General features: G+C 38.3%; 1 protein-coding gene across 5 annotated transcripts in view; it reads left to right on the top strand.

Annotated features, from left to right (window-relative positions):
- Positions 1-14,643, top strand: part of ATAD2B (ATPase family AAA domain containing 2B) — a 129,429-nt gene extending 114,786 nt beyond the window's left edge. For 4 of the 5 annotated variants that reach the window (XM_079791804.1, XM_079791803.1, XM_079791806.1 and 1 more), the window contains 5 exons: positions 1,261-1,392; positions 4,196-4,879; positions 7,432-7,559; positions 8,215-8,343; positions 11,188-14,643. In XM_079791804.1, the coding sequence (XP_079647930.1) occupies positions 1,261-1,392; positions 4,196-4,879; positions 7,432-7,559; positions 8,215-8,343; positions 11,188-11,229 (1,115 nt within the window). In that variant the 3' untranslated portion in view covers positions 11,230-14,643. The remainder of the gene's footprint in view (positions 1-1,260; positions 1,393-4,195; positions 4,880-7,431; positions 7,560-8,214; positions 8,344-11,187) is intronic. The other variant, XM_079791807.1, reaches the window with a different exon arrangement.
- The last annotated feature ends 1,741 nt before the right edge of the window (positions 14,644-16,384 follow it).

The raw sequence follows: 16,384 nt of genomic DNA, 5'->3' as shown, positions 1-16,384 counted from the left end.
TTATATGAAATGCTCAAAAAAAGCAAGCCATAGAGACAAAACGTGGATTAGTGGTTGTCTGGGATAGTTAGCTAAAATTGGGTTGCTGTGGTGATTGCACAGTGCTGTAAATTTACTAAAAATAATTTAACTGTATGCTTAAAATGAATGTTTTTTATGTTATGTAAATTGAACCTTAAAACTGTTGTGGGTAAAAGCTTTTGGAGTAGTTCAGAGTTTTAATTAGTGAAATGGGGATGAGGATAGAATTAATATGAGAGATGTGGCTGCAGGGGTGAAGGGCAGGAAGAGTCAAAATTGGCCATGTTACTGGTTTAATGACTTAGTAGATGCTAATACCACCAATAGAGATATAAGAAGGAACAGGTGTTTTTGTTGGGAAAGGTGTTTGACATGACTTTAGAATATCCAGTTGGAGATATCAAATAGGCAGTTGGATATACGGATTAGAAAAGCTCAAGAGATGTTTGGGCTAAAGATATGGATTTGGGAATCTATACATATAAAAGGCTAATGTGCATAGTGTCCCCTCGGAAGTTTGACTGGGAGACCGGGAGTTTGATCACTTGCTATGATGTATACTGACGACCAGGGGGTGTCGTGGAATGAAGGAAGGTCCAGCCGGGGAAGGGAGGCCCCGACTGGTAGCCGGCAGCTGGGGAAGGAAAGCCTACCTGTGCATGAATTTTGTGCACTGGGCCTCTAGTTATTCTATAATGGTAGTAGAAGCTGAAGGTGGAAGGTGTTGTGGTAGAAGGTGTTGATTAGCGTGAGAATTCCAGAGACAACCCTGGCAAACATCAACATTTAAGGATCATATAGAACAAAGAAATCTAGTGAAAATTGAGATGGAATGGTTACTCTTATGAAGATCACTGCAGTGTGATAGGCAGCTAATGTCAGATGGTAACAGTTCATGTGAATGGGGTTTACTGGCCCCAAAACACACATTCTAAGATGGCAGAAATCATAACTTTTAGACATTATATAATCTTACTGCCCCACAGTCATAAAAATGTGAAATGTGTCGCTTTTTAATTGTAAGAATCGCCTGCCAAGTTATTTTATTTTTATGATTTTATATCGAGTTTCCTTCCCATCTTAAAACAAAAGATAGTATTTTCATCCAAATTACAAACTGTCCAAGTATAATTAATGACTTTAAAACTCGGTTCTGTATTTCAGATGATTTTTTTTAAACCCTGTTGGTTTATGTAGCTAGGAATATTTAAATAGGTGTTGCTTATCTTCTGCTTGCAGGCTTATCGGTAACAGCAGAACAAATAAATCCTCATGGTACTGGAACTCGGAAGACAGAAACTAGAGTTGAAGAGGCATTTCGGCACAAACAAAGAAATCCAATGGATGCCTGGCACAACTCTGCAAATAAATGTGCGTGTATTTGAGATCATGTTATCCAGTAGTGGGAACAACTGAGAATGATGCGGATTTCTTAGGCACTGGGTACACAAAGCAAAGCGCTGCTGTTTCCCACGGCTCTTTTAATCGTCTCTCTTTTCAGAGGTGAAGAGCTTGTGGGGTAAGAGGCTGAATCAGAAGTATATTTCTTTAGCCTTATTTGCTTTTTGCTATCCCCATTCAGTACTTGCTGTTGTAATTGGACTAGGTTTGAATATTTTTAGTTCTAAACTTTGGTATTTGGATAGAAATGTGGAGCCAATAGATTTTTCTATACATCTATCTGCAATCCCAGCCCCTTGCTGTATACTATGCAGGATGTTGTCTTTATGGTGGAAAATGGAAACTGGCTGAAGAGAGTGGCTGATTTGACAGCAGGAAGTTGAGAGAATATTTTGTGCTCAGTTTGAAAAATTGGTACAACCTTCATTATCTAGTTTTGTTCATGATATATTTTTAGAGATGGAATAGTCAGTGTTTAGGTTTTCATTTTTTCTTATTCATGGTGATCTAAAAAAAATTCTAAATGATATGTTAATCAACATAGCATCTTTCTAATACAGTCCTTATGTTTCACTGAAGCTAGCCATCCTTGGACGACCTATGCTGTTCTTCTGGTGTAAAGGTGTAATACTGCTCCATCTGTCGTTAAAGCTGGCCATAATATGTTCTTTCACGAGTGGCATTGCATTTGAATGAATGGGCCATACCTATCTTTCAGCTTGTCCTCTTTGAGATAAGGCATTCATGTATGAGAAAATTTGAAGGACTTAGTGGTGCATTTAGTTTCATGAATATGATTAAAGTTATTTGGCCTAGTTATACCTGGATTATGTAACACAATACTCCAATTTAAAACTTAAAGTCCTTTACATTATCTGCACCTAATACAAATATTTATTAACTAAAACAGTTTTAAGTTCCTTTGAATATTAAAATGTTACTTTAAGCCAGTGGTTGGCAACCTTTTTTACCTCACGGAGCACCAATGGTCTGCAGACCACCCACCGGTTGGCGACCGCTGCTTTAAGCTGCAATTGAGTTTTGTTTTTTCTCACCAGTAGATGGCATATGTGACTCACCATTTGTCTGTTTTACATTAACTTACCTAAGTCATAAATCTAAATGTCTAAGGCAGAGTTGCTTTTCTAAGGTCTTAGTTTTGGAAACAAGCTCAGAGATGCTATAAAAATTGACTCTAAAGATTGTGCCTCTATATGCGCTTTTCACACAAAGCATCCCTGAAAAAGGAAATAGTGTAAGTGTATATGCCTACCACATGCCAGGGGCAATGGAGATTAGCAGTGACTAAAGCAAAAATCCCTATTCTTTTAGGGCTTATATTTCTCTTATTTTACTAAAACCATGCTAACTGTTAGAAGTAATTATATAAGGAGGGGGAAATTTTCTCTAGTTTGACATCCCCCCAAATGAGAACATTTTCTCTGTTCTTAGCTGAGATGAAAGCGCTAGCAGTGAATTTCCTTTCATAGGGCTTCTGGCCTTTGCTTAGTGTACCTCATACATATCAAGTAATTGGGCTGGCTCTTGATTGAGCAGAGGTCAGCTTCTTGCTCTGGAGTTCCATGGCTTAATGAGGAAAGAAGAGGGGAAACATTAGTATTTTTGGTTACATGGTTGGAGAATAAATGAGGCCACAATGTCAGGAGTAACTTGTTAGATAATAAAGACCTAACAGTTTAGAGCAGGGTTGGGGAACCTTTTATAGCCTAGGGAAAAAAATGAATTATTTCTACCCTGTTGGCTTTCAACCAACTAATATTTAGACCAGAAGCAACAGGTATGGTGTCTAGTTTAACTAGTTTATATTTAATAACGTTTATATTTAATTTTTTAATGCATCTGTCCCAAATAGCAAAATAAGAGTTAACTTTTTGCTTATTTAAGGGACAGTGGGATAGACTTGCATATATGGGAAATGAAAGATTCCTGGGTCCATCATTACCTGGAAGTACCAGCTGTCTACTCAGAAAGCACACGATAGTTTCTAGCATCTAAGTATAGCCCCTACAACTTTGGTAGGTCTTTCTTTTCCCATAACTGACCAAACATTTATCTTCAATGTTTTGTTAGTGTTGTTGTTGCCACCTTGATAGCAGAGGGCTTAATTTTTCTACATATTTTCAGATAACTTTGCAAGAAATTGGTGCTGCTAGGAGAACCGTTTGTGGTAGAGGAGGCTAATAGTTGGCAATCTGGATTGATCATATAACCTTCATGGGGCTTCTCTCCATGACCATATTAACTGGGTTTTTCTGTCTTCTGAAGTAGAGGCAGTGGAGAGTTTTTTTTTTGAGATACCTATAACTATTCTGTCTTGACATACCGGATCATGCTTTCTTTTCATGGCAAAGCACGCACCTTCCTGGTGGAAATCTAAAACTGGCGCCCCAAATCTTCCAGGCAGACTGGGAGTATGGTCTGTTTCTAAATGTGTATATCATATTCTGGGCTCCTGGATGTTAGGAATTAGGAACAGCTATTAAGTGGAATCTAGAGTAATAGAAAAATAATTAATGCTGGGTGGTAAATAGGAAATAAGTTTAACAGATTTTTATTCCTCAGAGTTCATCCCTGACTTCATATCCATTCTACTTGTAGTTCTGAGGATTAGTCAGCGAGAGTGTCAAGTAGTTTTTGCTTGTGTGTCACACTGGTATGGGTTTACTTTTTTGGGTAATAGTTAATATGCATTTGTAAAACAAGTATTGCATTCCAAGTTCTACATATATATTTTTTCTTCCTTGTAAAATAGTTCGAGTTCGGAGAAAATCGAGGCGGCGATCACAGTGGGGTAAAGGAATTATTAAGAAAAGGAAAGTCAATAATTTAAAAAAAGATGAAGAGGACACCAAATTTGCAGACTATGAGAATCATACGGAGGGCAGGAAATTGCTAGAGAACGGAGAATTTGAGGTAAGCACTGACTGCCATGAAGAAAATGGAGAGGAGACTGGAGACTTGTCTATGACTAATGATGAATCATCATGTGACGTCATGGACATGGACCAGGGGCAGAGGCTTAACAGTGGAGCGGGCACAAAAGAGAACTTTGCATCTACCGAAGAGGAAAGTTCCAACGAGTCTCTCCTCGTCCACAGCAGCAGTTCTCTAAATCCAGGACAGACTTCTGGGAAAGAGCCTTTCCTTAAAGGAAGTTGTCTCAATGGCGAGGCCTCCACTGACAGTTTCGAAGGAGTCCCAGCTCTGGAGTGTCAGAACGGCAAAGCAGAAGTAGTTCCTTTCTGTAGTAATGGGGATAAATGTAGCTCTGAACAGAAGATTCTTCTGGAGGACCAGTCACAAGAGAAACCAGAAGCTTCTAATGAAAATCATGGAGATGATCCTGAGAAACTAGAAGCACTGGAATGTAGCAATAATGAGAAGTTAGAACCTGGCCCCGATGTGGAGGTTAAAGACCCAGAACTGGATAAAGAAGGTAGAGATAATATTTCAATAAATCTTCTGAAGTTTTAAACTCCAGAGTTAATTAATTGCATATTTTGTCTAGCCCTCAGTAACAATGGTTGCCAAATAACTATACCCCTTTGAAAATCTGTTAAAGTTTTCTAGTTTCTAGTTTCCCTACAAAAGTATGCACATACATACTAAATTTTGGTGAACATTTCAAAAGGTTTATGTTTCAGAATGCTTTGCTTTCCTGGCCGCTTACACTTCTGGCTCCCACCTGATTATCATCCCTATTCTAATGGATTTATGACTAAAAGTTGAATACATCCACAGGTGTTAAGAAGATGGTGTTCTAACAAAAGAATTACTGGGATGGGGTGCGGGTGGGGTGGTCTGCGATGACTTAGATACTACAGCAGTGTGGTATAGTCAAGTCATGTAGACCACATGAAATTATCACTCCTGTTCATTATAATCATGTGACTGACTCTCCAACCCTGTTTTTTCACTTTTTAAATGAAACTTGAGAATGGTGTCACTGCAGTGACCACAGATGTCATGTATATTAATTGCCTCTCCTGGTACCTGGCATGTTCTGAGGAGTATTCATTGCAGGTAGTATTCATTCATCACTGGTAGTTGAATCTGAGGGATGTTTAGCCTAAGAGGCTCCATTGCTTTGTAGGGCCAGTGGTAGAGGAAGGTAGCAGAACTCTCGCTGTCAAATTTGCCTTGTTCTCCCAGTGAGAGCACTCTGCCAGCTCCTGACCTCCTGTGGCTGTGTAACTCTTTTAAGAAGAAGCAGAAATGGGGAGTTGAGGATCTCTAGCCCTACTTTGTTTATCATTATTCTTTAGCCCATTGTGGGATGGGGTGAGTTAGAGATCTATACAATCCCATATACATTTTCTTCTTATATGAGGCTATCTTGAAATTTTGTCTAAAAATTGTGCTAAGTTGTGTGGAATATACACTTTAGCCTAGGATTTGTATTAAGTGGAAAAAGGTTTTGCTGATAGTTTTTTGAGCCCTCTAGCAGAATTAGGAAGTAGGAAGATACTACTCAAAGTCTTAGAATTCTTTTAATGGATAAAGAGAGATGTACTGTTCTTAAATATTATTCTTAAATAATTTTTCTTCTATATTTAATAATAGAAAATAGTTTTAAAATCTGTATTTATTCTAGGCTGTCATATAGACGGAACTTTAAAAAATGTGTTAAGCTAAGGTTAAGTAATGAATGGGACAGAGTGGAAAAAAGGGAGAGAGCTACAGGATGCGGCAGAATGGGTTTGAGGGGAGGAGTCCTTTTTAATACTACTTTGCTATGAGATTTTAGTAAGCTTGCAGAAAAGGTTTAAAAGGTTCAGTTGGTGATCTGAAAGTGTTAAAGATATTTGTTGTGTACAAGCTTTACCTGAAGTTCTCATTTGTAACTGTCGGGGCAGTGTTACCTAACAGTGGTTTCTAATCGAAGTTCTCAGGCCTCTAGAAGGCAATGGATGTAATAATGAGTATCAGTATGGTCTTAACAAAATTCCTATTTTAATTGAACTATAAATCAAGTCTTTCATTCTAAAGGCTGTCTGAAATATAAAATGTCTCTGATGTATTGTGGAATATGCTTTTGAAGGCAACATTTTGATTCATTACTTGCCTATATAGCAGGCACTGATGAGAAGGATTTGTTTAAAGACTTGGGGATAAGGAGGGAGAAGGAAAGTTCTTCTTAGTCTCGTTGACATGGACCAGGTCCTGTATAAAATTCTGAAATAGTCTAAGTTCGTCTTTGTGTTCCTTCCCCTCAGCCTCCTCTTAGAGTACTCCTACTTAGGTGAGCACAGGGCTCAATGGTCTACCTACCTCTACTCACATAAGTGCCTGGTGCTGTCAAGTTATGCTCAGCCACCTCAAACCCCACCCCTCCTACCCAGTACATTTTATCTCAGCAAGATTTGGGAGGAAAGTAATTAGGTTACACTAATTCACTCTAAGCTAGGAAAGATCACTAGCCCTGTTACACCTTAATGGATCTAGATTTTTAAGAAATAAATGTTATAACCCAGATCAATTTAGAATAGAATTCTAGGCAGTGTAATAGAGAAAAATAAGAAATTTCAGGCAATGTTCAGGAAAATGTTTTACATTAGGAGGCAGATAGGTAGACAGGTTGGCCTCATTTTGTTAGTGTCTGATTTTGTAGGTAGCTTCTCCTCTTCCAGCTCTGAAAGCTCCAAATTTTAAAATGATGGCTATCACAAAGAGAGTGAAAGCTGTTTATTAGTTAGTGATTAGAGATAAAGATTGCTTTTATCTTCCTTTTAGTGGATATATTTATTAGATGATTTTCTAGTATGACTTGGCTTTCATAGTTGAGTTTTAGTTCTCTTTAATTTGGGTTACTTATCCTTACCACACACACACACACACAAATCATTTATCGCTGACACTGTTATTCCAAAATGAATACATTCTTATTCCAAAAAGGATTTATGGTGGATAAATGAGTTTATAGTTGGCTAAGCCTAATTCTTCTTAACTTTTACTTGCTGCAGTGCATTCTTTTTTTCTCAATTGTAGGTGCTTCTAAAGTAAAGAAATATCGTAAGTTAATTTTAGAACAGGCAAAAGCAACAACCCTGGAGCTGGTTCCAGAAGAGCCTTCTGAGCCTGTGCCACCTCTTATAGTTGATCATGAGAGATTGAAGGTAAGTTTAGCTATTCCCAGGCAGTTTTAAATGAATGGAAGGAGATTTGAATATGTTTTGTAGGCTACTGAATAAAACTAGTCTTGATAATTTTTTCTCTCTTTATTGAGTAAGGTAGTACATATGTGTCCTTATCCCCCCATTCCCTCCCCAACCTCCACCCCAACTCATGCCCTCACCCCCCCTGGTGTCTGTGTCCATTTTTTGATCATTTTTTGCTTTAACTAGGAACAGATGTGCTTTGGGCTTCTGGTAAAGAGTTATGGCGCTGGCTGGGTTGCTCAGTTGGTTGGAGCATTGTCCTATACACCAAAAGGTTGTGGGTTTGATTTCCAGTCGGGCACATACAGGAGGCAATCGATTGATATTTCTCTCACATCAATGTTTCCCCTCCCTCCCTCCTTTCTTCCGCTTCTCTCTCTAAGAGTCAATAAAAAACATACACATATCCTTGGATGAGAATTAAAAAGAAAAGAGTTATGTATGCTTTGTGGGGTTTAGAAAAATGAGAATTATCTTGGTTATAAACTAAGCCCTAGAATCTTCTAAACTCAATGTCAGTGTTACACCTGTGTCTATTGCCTAGCATTGAATATATAATTGTTTCAGTTTGAATAGTGAAATCAAACTTTATTGTTTTTCTAATTTTTCTTAGAAATTGCTTGACTTGTTGGTAGATAAAAGCAACAATCTGGCAGTTGATCAACTTGAGAGATTATATTCTCTTCTTAGTCAGTGCATCTATCGTCACCGAAAAGATTATGACAAATCACAACTTATTGAGGTAAGTGCCTGGTTCATCTGTTGAGCAAACAGATAAGTGCTTTTATGTGTCCAAAGGAAATGTTATTTTAGTCTAGATCTTTTGTCAAGTAACTGAAAAATGTTTTGAAGAATTAAGATTAAGAGAGTCAGTAAAAGTTATAATTTGAAGAACGAAGTCTTTCGTACTATTTTGTCTCAGGACAGAAAATAATCTGGGATTTTTTTGTTTATCAAAACACAGAAATGCATGGTTCTGGGTTGACACAAAATAGCAGGTGACAATTCTTCCCTCCCTTGCTTATCACTGAGTAGGTGTATCATGCAGGCTTGTTGAATGTGGGTGTGGCCACTCAGTGTCTCCAATGCTCCTCTAGGCAGCTACTGCTGATTGAAAGGAGTTGACATGGAAAAAAAAAACAAAGAAAGAGGTTGACATGGGCACTGGGACCTATTGGCCATCCAGTTAATGGTTAGAAGGAAACTTAAAAGTCATTTCATTTAATCAGATTTAGTTCTGTAAAATAGCCATGTGAAGGAATAGTTGTCCTTCGCTTAGATACTTTAGCGGTAAACTATTCCGTTTCTAAACAACTTTTGGCTATAAGAAAGTTCTTCCTTATAAATATGAACTTATATCTTTGTTCATATAAATTACATCATGAAGCCACACTTCTGCTTTTTGAGTTCATCTGAGCAAATGTAATCCCTAATCTACTCATTAACTGGCTAAGTGATTTAATTAGACTATTTTTGCTCATTTGCCTGTTAGTTTGTTTATCTGGTGATCTAGTTATTAAATATTTATTAAGGATCTACTGTTCTAGATACTGTGCTTGGTGTTGGGGATGCAAAAATTGATTAAGACAATGTCTCTGCTCTCTAGGAGCTTTTCTAAAAGAGTAAGGATTTATATGTAAAGGAAGTGATTATTTTCAATATGTAATAAAGAATACTTGATTGGATTTGAATCAAGTAAGAGTGCATTTAAAGATTATAACCACATTGTCACATTTTTATGAATTTATACTGTCATTACACAATACCCTATCTAATAAAAGGGTAATATGCAAATTAACCATCACTCCATCACAAAGATGGCAGCACCCATAGCCACAAAATGGCGGCGCCCAGTGCCCTCAGCCCTGCTGGAGTCCCCCAGTCCTGGGGGAGCGACTGCTGAGAGCGGGCAGCGTGAGCAGCCTGGCGGGATGCTTGCTTCGTCGCCGCGGTGATGAGGCAAGCATCCCCACCTTGGCCGCGGAGGGCCTCTGGGCTATGGAGAGCCTCTGGGCAGCGGGCGCGGAGCGGCCAGGCCCCACAGAGAGCAGAGAACCATGGGGAGTGGGCGTAAGCCATCAGGGCTCCTGGATTGGAGAGGTTGCAGGTTGGGCTGAGGGACCCACCACCCGTGCATGAATTTTGTGCACCAGGCCTCTAGTCTATATATATATATAAGGCTAAACGACTGGCCAACCGGCTGGTAGGTACGATGCACAACTGACCACCAGGGGGCAGATGCTCAATGCAGGAGCTGCCAACTGACAGCAACTTTGCAGAGTGCCCTCTTACACTCCGGGACCCCTCGGGAGATGTCAGACTGCCAGAGGGACCCCACTCACTCGCAGACACCCTTTGAGCCATGGCCCCAGGTGTAGCCAGCCGGGAAGGGACCGCAGGAGGTTAGCTCCAGGGTGTGTCTGGCCCGTCTTGCCCTGCCGGCCACCTTCTAATTAATTTCCTTTCAATGTGCACGAATCTGTGCACCAGGCTTCTAGTATAGAAATAATAAGAAAGCACAAATGAGAAAATAAAAACATCACCCATATTATCCCACCTAGAAGAAACTTAGTCAGTGGTAATCTTTTGTAATAATTTCCGTCCTTTAAAAAAAAATGTCTAGATGTACATGACGTGTGTTTAATTAAAGTTTAAAAATCTATATGAACATAAGCATGTTCATATAGATTTTTAAATTGGGAGCATAGTGTATAGCCTGGCTTTTTTCCTACCCAGGAAAAAAAACACTTAGGAGGAGTGATTTTGGTTGTTCATATAGAGGAACTTTTTGATCAGATTATAATGTTAGTTTAGCCTATTCTACTGAATGTAGACTATAATATCTTCGGAGGTGGAAAACTAAATGTATTAGATATATTTGATAATTGCCCATCAGAATGAAATGTGTGGGGTAGAGTTCTTTACCTTTTTTCCTTATTTCAGAGCTTCTTTGTTCACATTGACACTTGATTAGCTTGAAAGGATTGGATGCTCCTCAGCAATGAAACATACTTCAGTGTGGCACTCGGAGCCCTGCTCTCTAGGGGCCTTCGTCAAGAGAGGAGGGATCTGTGGCACAGTCACCAGTCAGTGGCGTTCTTGATGGGGGTGATGGCAGTGACTCCTGGCTTTTTCCCCCCCTAGCTCTGGTTGAGTGAATAACAGTGGGATCAGGGTGTATTTTACTTAGGGTACAAGTTTTACTGTACTTAACGCATCCATTTTGCTTTGGGCATTAGTTGAATGTAATGAGTAAGAAAGGGCTCAGGCTCTGGAATGAGTCTACCTGCATTCATATCCTGACTCTGCTACTTAGTAGTTGACAAATTATCTGTACATACAAACTTCTTAGCACAATATCTGTAGTAAGTACTTGTTGAATGTTAACGAGTGTCATCCTCATCAGCCTACATGTAAAATGTGGAAGTGTCTGGGGCAGATAGTCTTACAGAGTAGCTTTGGTATTGTAATCAGAAAAATACTTAAAGCTTAACGTGTATCTAAAATTCTTTAAAAAGTTAAATTTCCCCATAATAATGTGTCCTTCCTTTAATAGATGACATGTACTTTTTTTTTTCTCTTATAGGAGATGGAAAGAACAGTTCATACATTTGAGACATTCCTATGAACTTTTCAAGATGAGTGGTTTATCCTCTCCAATCTGCTCCTGACAGAGCAGTCTTCTGAGCCATTCAATTTCAAATTGCACCAATCACGGGCAGAGCCTAGGTGTAAAGTGCTCTCTCTCTCATTCTTTCTCTCTGTTGAATTTGGTGCTATTGTCTCAGGTACCTGAAACCAACCAGCCTACAAGAACCAAACAGAACTTCAGAAACGTGTTGTATTTTCCACAAGTAAAAAATACAACCCACAGATTGGAGACTTTGGTGCTACAGAAACTGCTCTCACTTCTGCTCCTCTGTTCGGGCACTCTCTTTCGGAGACTTCTCTCGTAGGGAGCAGGCCAGAAACGGGAAACTGGATCCAGGGGCAGTTCTAACTGTTGAATTGTTTAAACAGTGGGCAACCTGTTCTATTTTTTCTCTTTTCTACCCCTTTTATCATATTTGTTTCTATTTTTTCCTCTGGGTAATGGACTGAAACCTGCTTAAGAGTTGGCTATGGTATATTCTGATGGGAAACTGAAGAAACTGGATGAAATTAGATTCGGCTCTTTAGAACTGCCTTTAATGTGCCTTTTTATTCATTTGAGAAAGATAAGGCTAAACAAAAGGATGGGCTTGTTTGTAGCAAATGAATTAGAATGTTTTCTTTGGTCACAACCTTAAAAATGTTTGATACTCTGTGTCATTAAGAGGCAACCAGTGTTTTGGTATAAAATGCCTATCTTGTTTTCAGAACTCAGTCAAGATACTTGGTATGCCACATAATATATTAAAAAGGTAAGTTTTCCCGAATGGTCTGTTTCTGTTTTAAAAACACATAATAAAACAAATACAAAAAGAATCCACAGTCCACTAAAAAAACACACACACTTTTCGGTATTGCTGACAATGATGACCAGAAATAAATAGATAGCAGACATTCTTCCTTCTGTCAGCGGCAATTTACTAGTTATTCATGTTTGAGTTCCCGAGAATGATTTTCATGTACAATAAATTGGTACTGTTTTGTTTTAAAGCCAGGGCTTGCCAAATGGACAGAAAAGAGAGGAATTTGTCAGGAGCTTCATAAAATTAATTTTCTATATGCATAGTTGCAAGTGAGCTCTGGTGTGGTTCTTGGACTAACAGTATTAAATGTTTAAATCCCTTACCCTAAGCTTAACCTTTCCACAACTGTTCATTTTGATTGGAACCCATTTTGGATCTTGTTGAACGATTTCTGTGAGTTGTACTTACCTAAAATTAATTATGGGTCACTAGTTTTACAAAACTTTCTATAAATTTGGGAGACACAGTCTAGGCAGGTGCAAAGAGGCAAAAGGGAGTGCAGTGACATTTTTTTATCAGATGATTTTTAAACAAAAAAGTAGAAAATTTTGACAAGTTGGCTTGATATCTTCATTCATTGTAGCTGTTAGCTGCAGGCGTGTCTTTCCAGTATATGCAACACGTGTAGTTTGCGTTTTAATTAGAGCCAATGCTCTTGGACTACTGCAGAGATCCCGAGCTACCTCAGCTTTTTGTATGTTAGTCACCAACAGTGTTTACAGAGGCCTGTAATCACTTTGCCACCGTTTACATGCTGAAGCTAAGGTACTTGTCTCCTGGCTCTGGCTGTGCCGTGTGCTGGATGCCAGCACAGCAAGCCCGCCGCGGCCATAGGCTGCCGCAGTAATCCCCAGTGCTGCTTTGCATTAGCAGAAACATTTTACGCCGTCTGGTTCTCACTTTGTTTTTTGAAAAATGCCACTTGTTTTCTATATACCTAGTCTAAATTTTTCATAATATTCAGTTAGTCATATAATTCAAGATGCTACCCATGTAGACACACTGTATTTTTAAGGTGGGCAAGTGCGATTAACGATGAACCATTTTAAAGGGGAGGTTATTTGAAACCTCTAATTTGATTATTGGGAGGATTAACATGCTTTCTTTAGTATTTATTACCATCATGCCAGTTCAGACTATTTTGCTGTCTAATACATTAGCATTTTGTATTTTGATGGAAATTGTTACAGAATTTAAAGATTTGATGAAGAAATAAGATGTAGCAGATTTTTTGTAGCAAGTTTCTGGTAAAAGGGTTTTTTGCAAGTCTCAGGTTCTTGCTGCACTATTTTTTTTTAAATATTTATTCCAGTTACTCTAAATCAGAAACATTCTGTTCAAGTAACAGCAGCACTTGTGAAAGGAAAAGTAAAAACGCACATGTTGTTAGTAAGTTACTAAATTTGTACAAGTTTATTAAGATTTTAGCCATCAGTGAGTTTGACAAGGAAATTTATTTATGTTCAGCATTAAAATGCTTCCAAAAGATCAAATTTTTAAAAACCTTAACCTTAATATAGATGGAGAAATAGGAGGCAACCTCAGTGTGATAGGAACTGCCACTTTGAACAGTTTAGGTCTTAAAGAGAAAGCCAATCAAACGCCAAGGGGAGAAAAATGAGCTTCAGCTCCCTTCTTCCCCAAAAGAAACACGCTATATCCGTTTTGCTTATTTTACAGATATCTGGTGGTTCTATAGTTTAAAGCAGCTTGTGAAATTATCCAAGTGGACTCAATTTTGTTTACCTTTCTGTAAATTCTTAATTTTTGCATTGGCAAAAATATGTACAAATTGACCTCTGTTCTTATTTCCTATTGTGAGCATTATCAATGATGAGCTCCTGTGTAAAACCTTGCTCTCAGATCAATAAAATGTGTGTTGCAGCACAGCCCAACGATAGCTAATGCTCAGCTGTGGGGACCGCGGGAGCTGTTTGAAGAGATGGAACCGCACTAGGATTGAAACTGATGGCTGTGGAATTAATTGTGTTTTTGAGCTTGAATCTCACCTGTGATTAATTTGTTTTCTTTTGCTTTATGTCCTTTCATGACTTGATTTTTCTCATATGCCAATGTATTTGTAGGGTTACTGGATTTTGTTTTAGGGAGTGGGGTCATGATATCCTCCCACTTTTTGATTAAGTTGGTTCAGCTATGGTGCTATTCAGTATCGTCAGTGTCAGGTCCCGTAGCTGAATGCCATTGTTGTTATAATTATCATTTGTAATCACATTGTAAGCTTGAATTTGGGCTTGTACCTGCATCTTTTGTATTTTGTACATTCGGTTGTTTAGACTTTGGGAGTCATTTTTGGTTTCAGTCATGTGTGTCTACTTTGTAGATTTAAGTAGACTTCATCACGAGGGTCTATTTTGGGTTTGTAGTTTATTTAGAATTGTGCTAAATTGATGTTTTGCATTTGACTTCATTTTACATTAGTTTGAAGTAAATTATTTAATTTTTGAATTCTGGAATTTTGAACATTTACTGTAATTTGTAATATAACTGCTGTGAAATACTTGAATAAAGATGACAAGAAAAACATGTCTTTCTGTAGTTTAATCATGATTCCTGTTGGCTGCAAATACACTAGTACTTTTCTAGCTGAAAGCCTTATTTTGCAACTAGGGCATCCAAAAATTTTTGTTGTTTCTTTTAGGTTTTAGTATCCCTCAGTATATTTTGGCAGCCTTCAGTATATTTTAGCTAATGGATTTTGTATTAAGAAAGTGTGGTTTTAATTTAAGTTGAAGATTGTCTAAAATTTGTTGTATAGAAGCAAAGGGATTACTTCTAAAATCTGTTTTTCCAGTTGAAAGACTATGCTCCAGTAGACGATTGGGTAGTATGGTTTACTTATTTTATAGTGTTTTCCCTTTGAGCGTCACGCAGTTGTCAGTATACTCTGAACAGTACATGGAATTTAACTATGGAGGGAGATTTCATACCAGAATTTGAAGGGCTTGTTGCTTCCAGTGAATAGAACGTTCTGGCGTCACACGGCCCATGTTTCTGCCGTCTACTATGAAACCTTTCTACCTTCCAAGATTAGTATACTAATCTTCCTCCATGTCAGTGTCTGTTTTCCTTTTAATCACAGCAAAAAGGAGCTGGTTGAATTTGAATAAGACTTTTTTTTTTTGCAGATTGTATAATTTTTACTTTTGGCTGTGTGTATACAGGGGTACCTCGGAGATATTGGGGTTCCATTCCAGATCACTGTGATAAAGCCAGTATTACAGGAAAATGAGGCTTATGAATTTTTTGGTTTCTCAGTGCATATAAAGTTTTGTTTACACTATATATACTATAGTCTATTAAGTATACAATAGCATTATGTCTAAAAAAACAGTGTACATACCTTAACTTAAAAATATTTATTGGTGCCCTGGCTGATGTTGCTCAGTTGGTTGAGCATTGTCAATGCATGGAAAGGGCTCCGGTTTGATTCCGGGTCAGGGCACATGCCCAGATTTCAGGCTCGATCCTTGGTAGGGGACAGAGGCAACCAATCTATGTTTCTCTTTCACATCCATGGTTCGTTCGTTCTCTCTCTCTCTCTCTCTCTCTCTCTCTCTCTCTCTGTCTCTCTGTTTCTCCTCCCCTTCTCCCCTCTTCTTCCCCCCTCCCAAATCAATAAAAACTTATTAAAAATGCTTTAGTGCTAAAAATGCTAACCATCATCTGAGGCTTCAGTGAGGTGTAATCTTTTTGCTGGTGGAGGGTCTTAACATTCAATTTGTAGAAAATGCAATATCTGCAAAGCACAATAAAGTGAACCTCAATAGAACGAGGTGTACCTGAATATCAAAAGACTGATAATGATAAACCTGGGAAGCATATTTGAAAAATTGTATTTAAATGTTTAGATAAGGAATTTATAGCTGCATTTGAATCTCAATCGAGTTTTTAGGGCTCTGGAGATGAAGTTGGATTTATTTGTCCAGCTTTAGTTTCCATTGGACTCAACATTACAGTCAAGTGAAAGGCTAATCTTTAAATCATGTAATCCCTGTGCCTAGCACCTGCAAAGTTACCTGTTGGCTTTTTGAAAATATATTAATTCCCTCTGTCACACATGCAGTGATAGGGCTTTTATGTCCTAGGCACTATGCTAGGCAGATATGATACATATGTTCTCTGTCTTTAGCTCATAGTCTGCTAGGGGAGGCTGGTGCATGTAACAGTAGTAAGGACTCAGTGGGCAAAGGGCTGTAAGAGGAACATAGTGTTGTTCAGAGTTCTGAGAAGGGAACCGAGTTATTCTTTTTGGAATGGGGAGAATGAGATAAGGTTTTAGAAGAGAGTTGACATTTTATTTGTCCTTTG

This window comes from Cnephaeus nilssonii, assembly GCF_951640355.1.
Source record: "Cnephaeus nilssonii genome assembly, chromosome: 15".
NCBI lineage: Eukaryota > Metazoa > Chordata > Mammalia > Chiroptera > Vespertilionidae > Cnephaeus > Cnephaeus nilssonii.
This window is presented reverse-complemented; position numbering and strand designations above follow the sequence as displayed.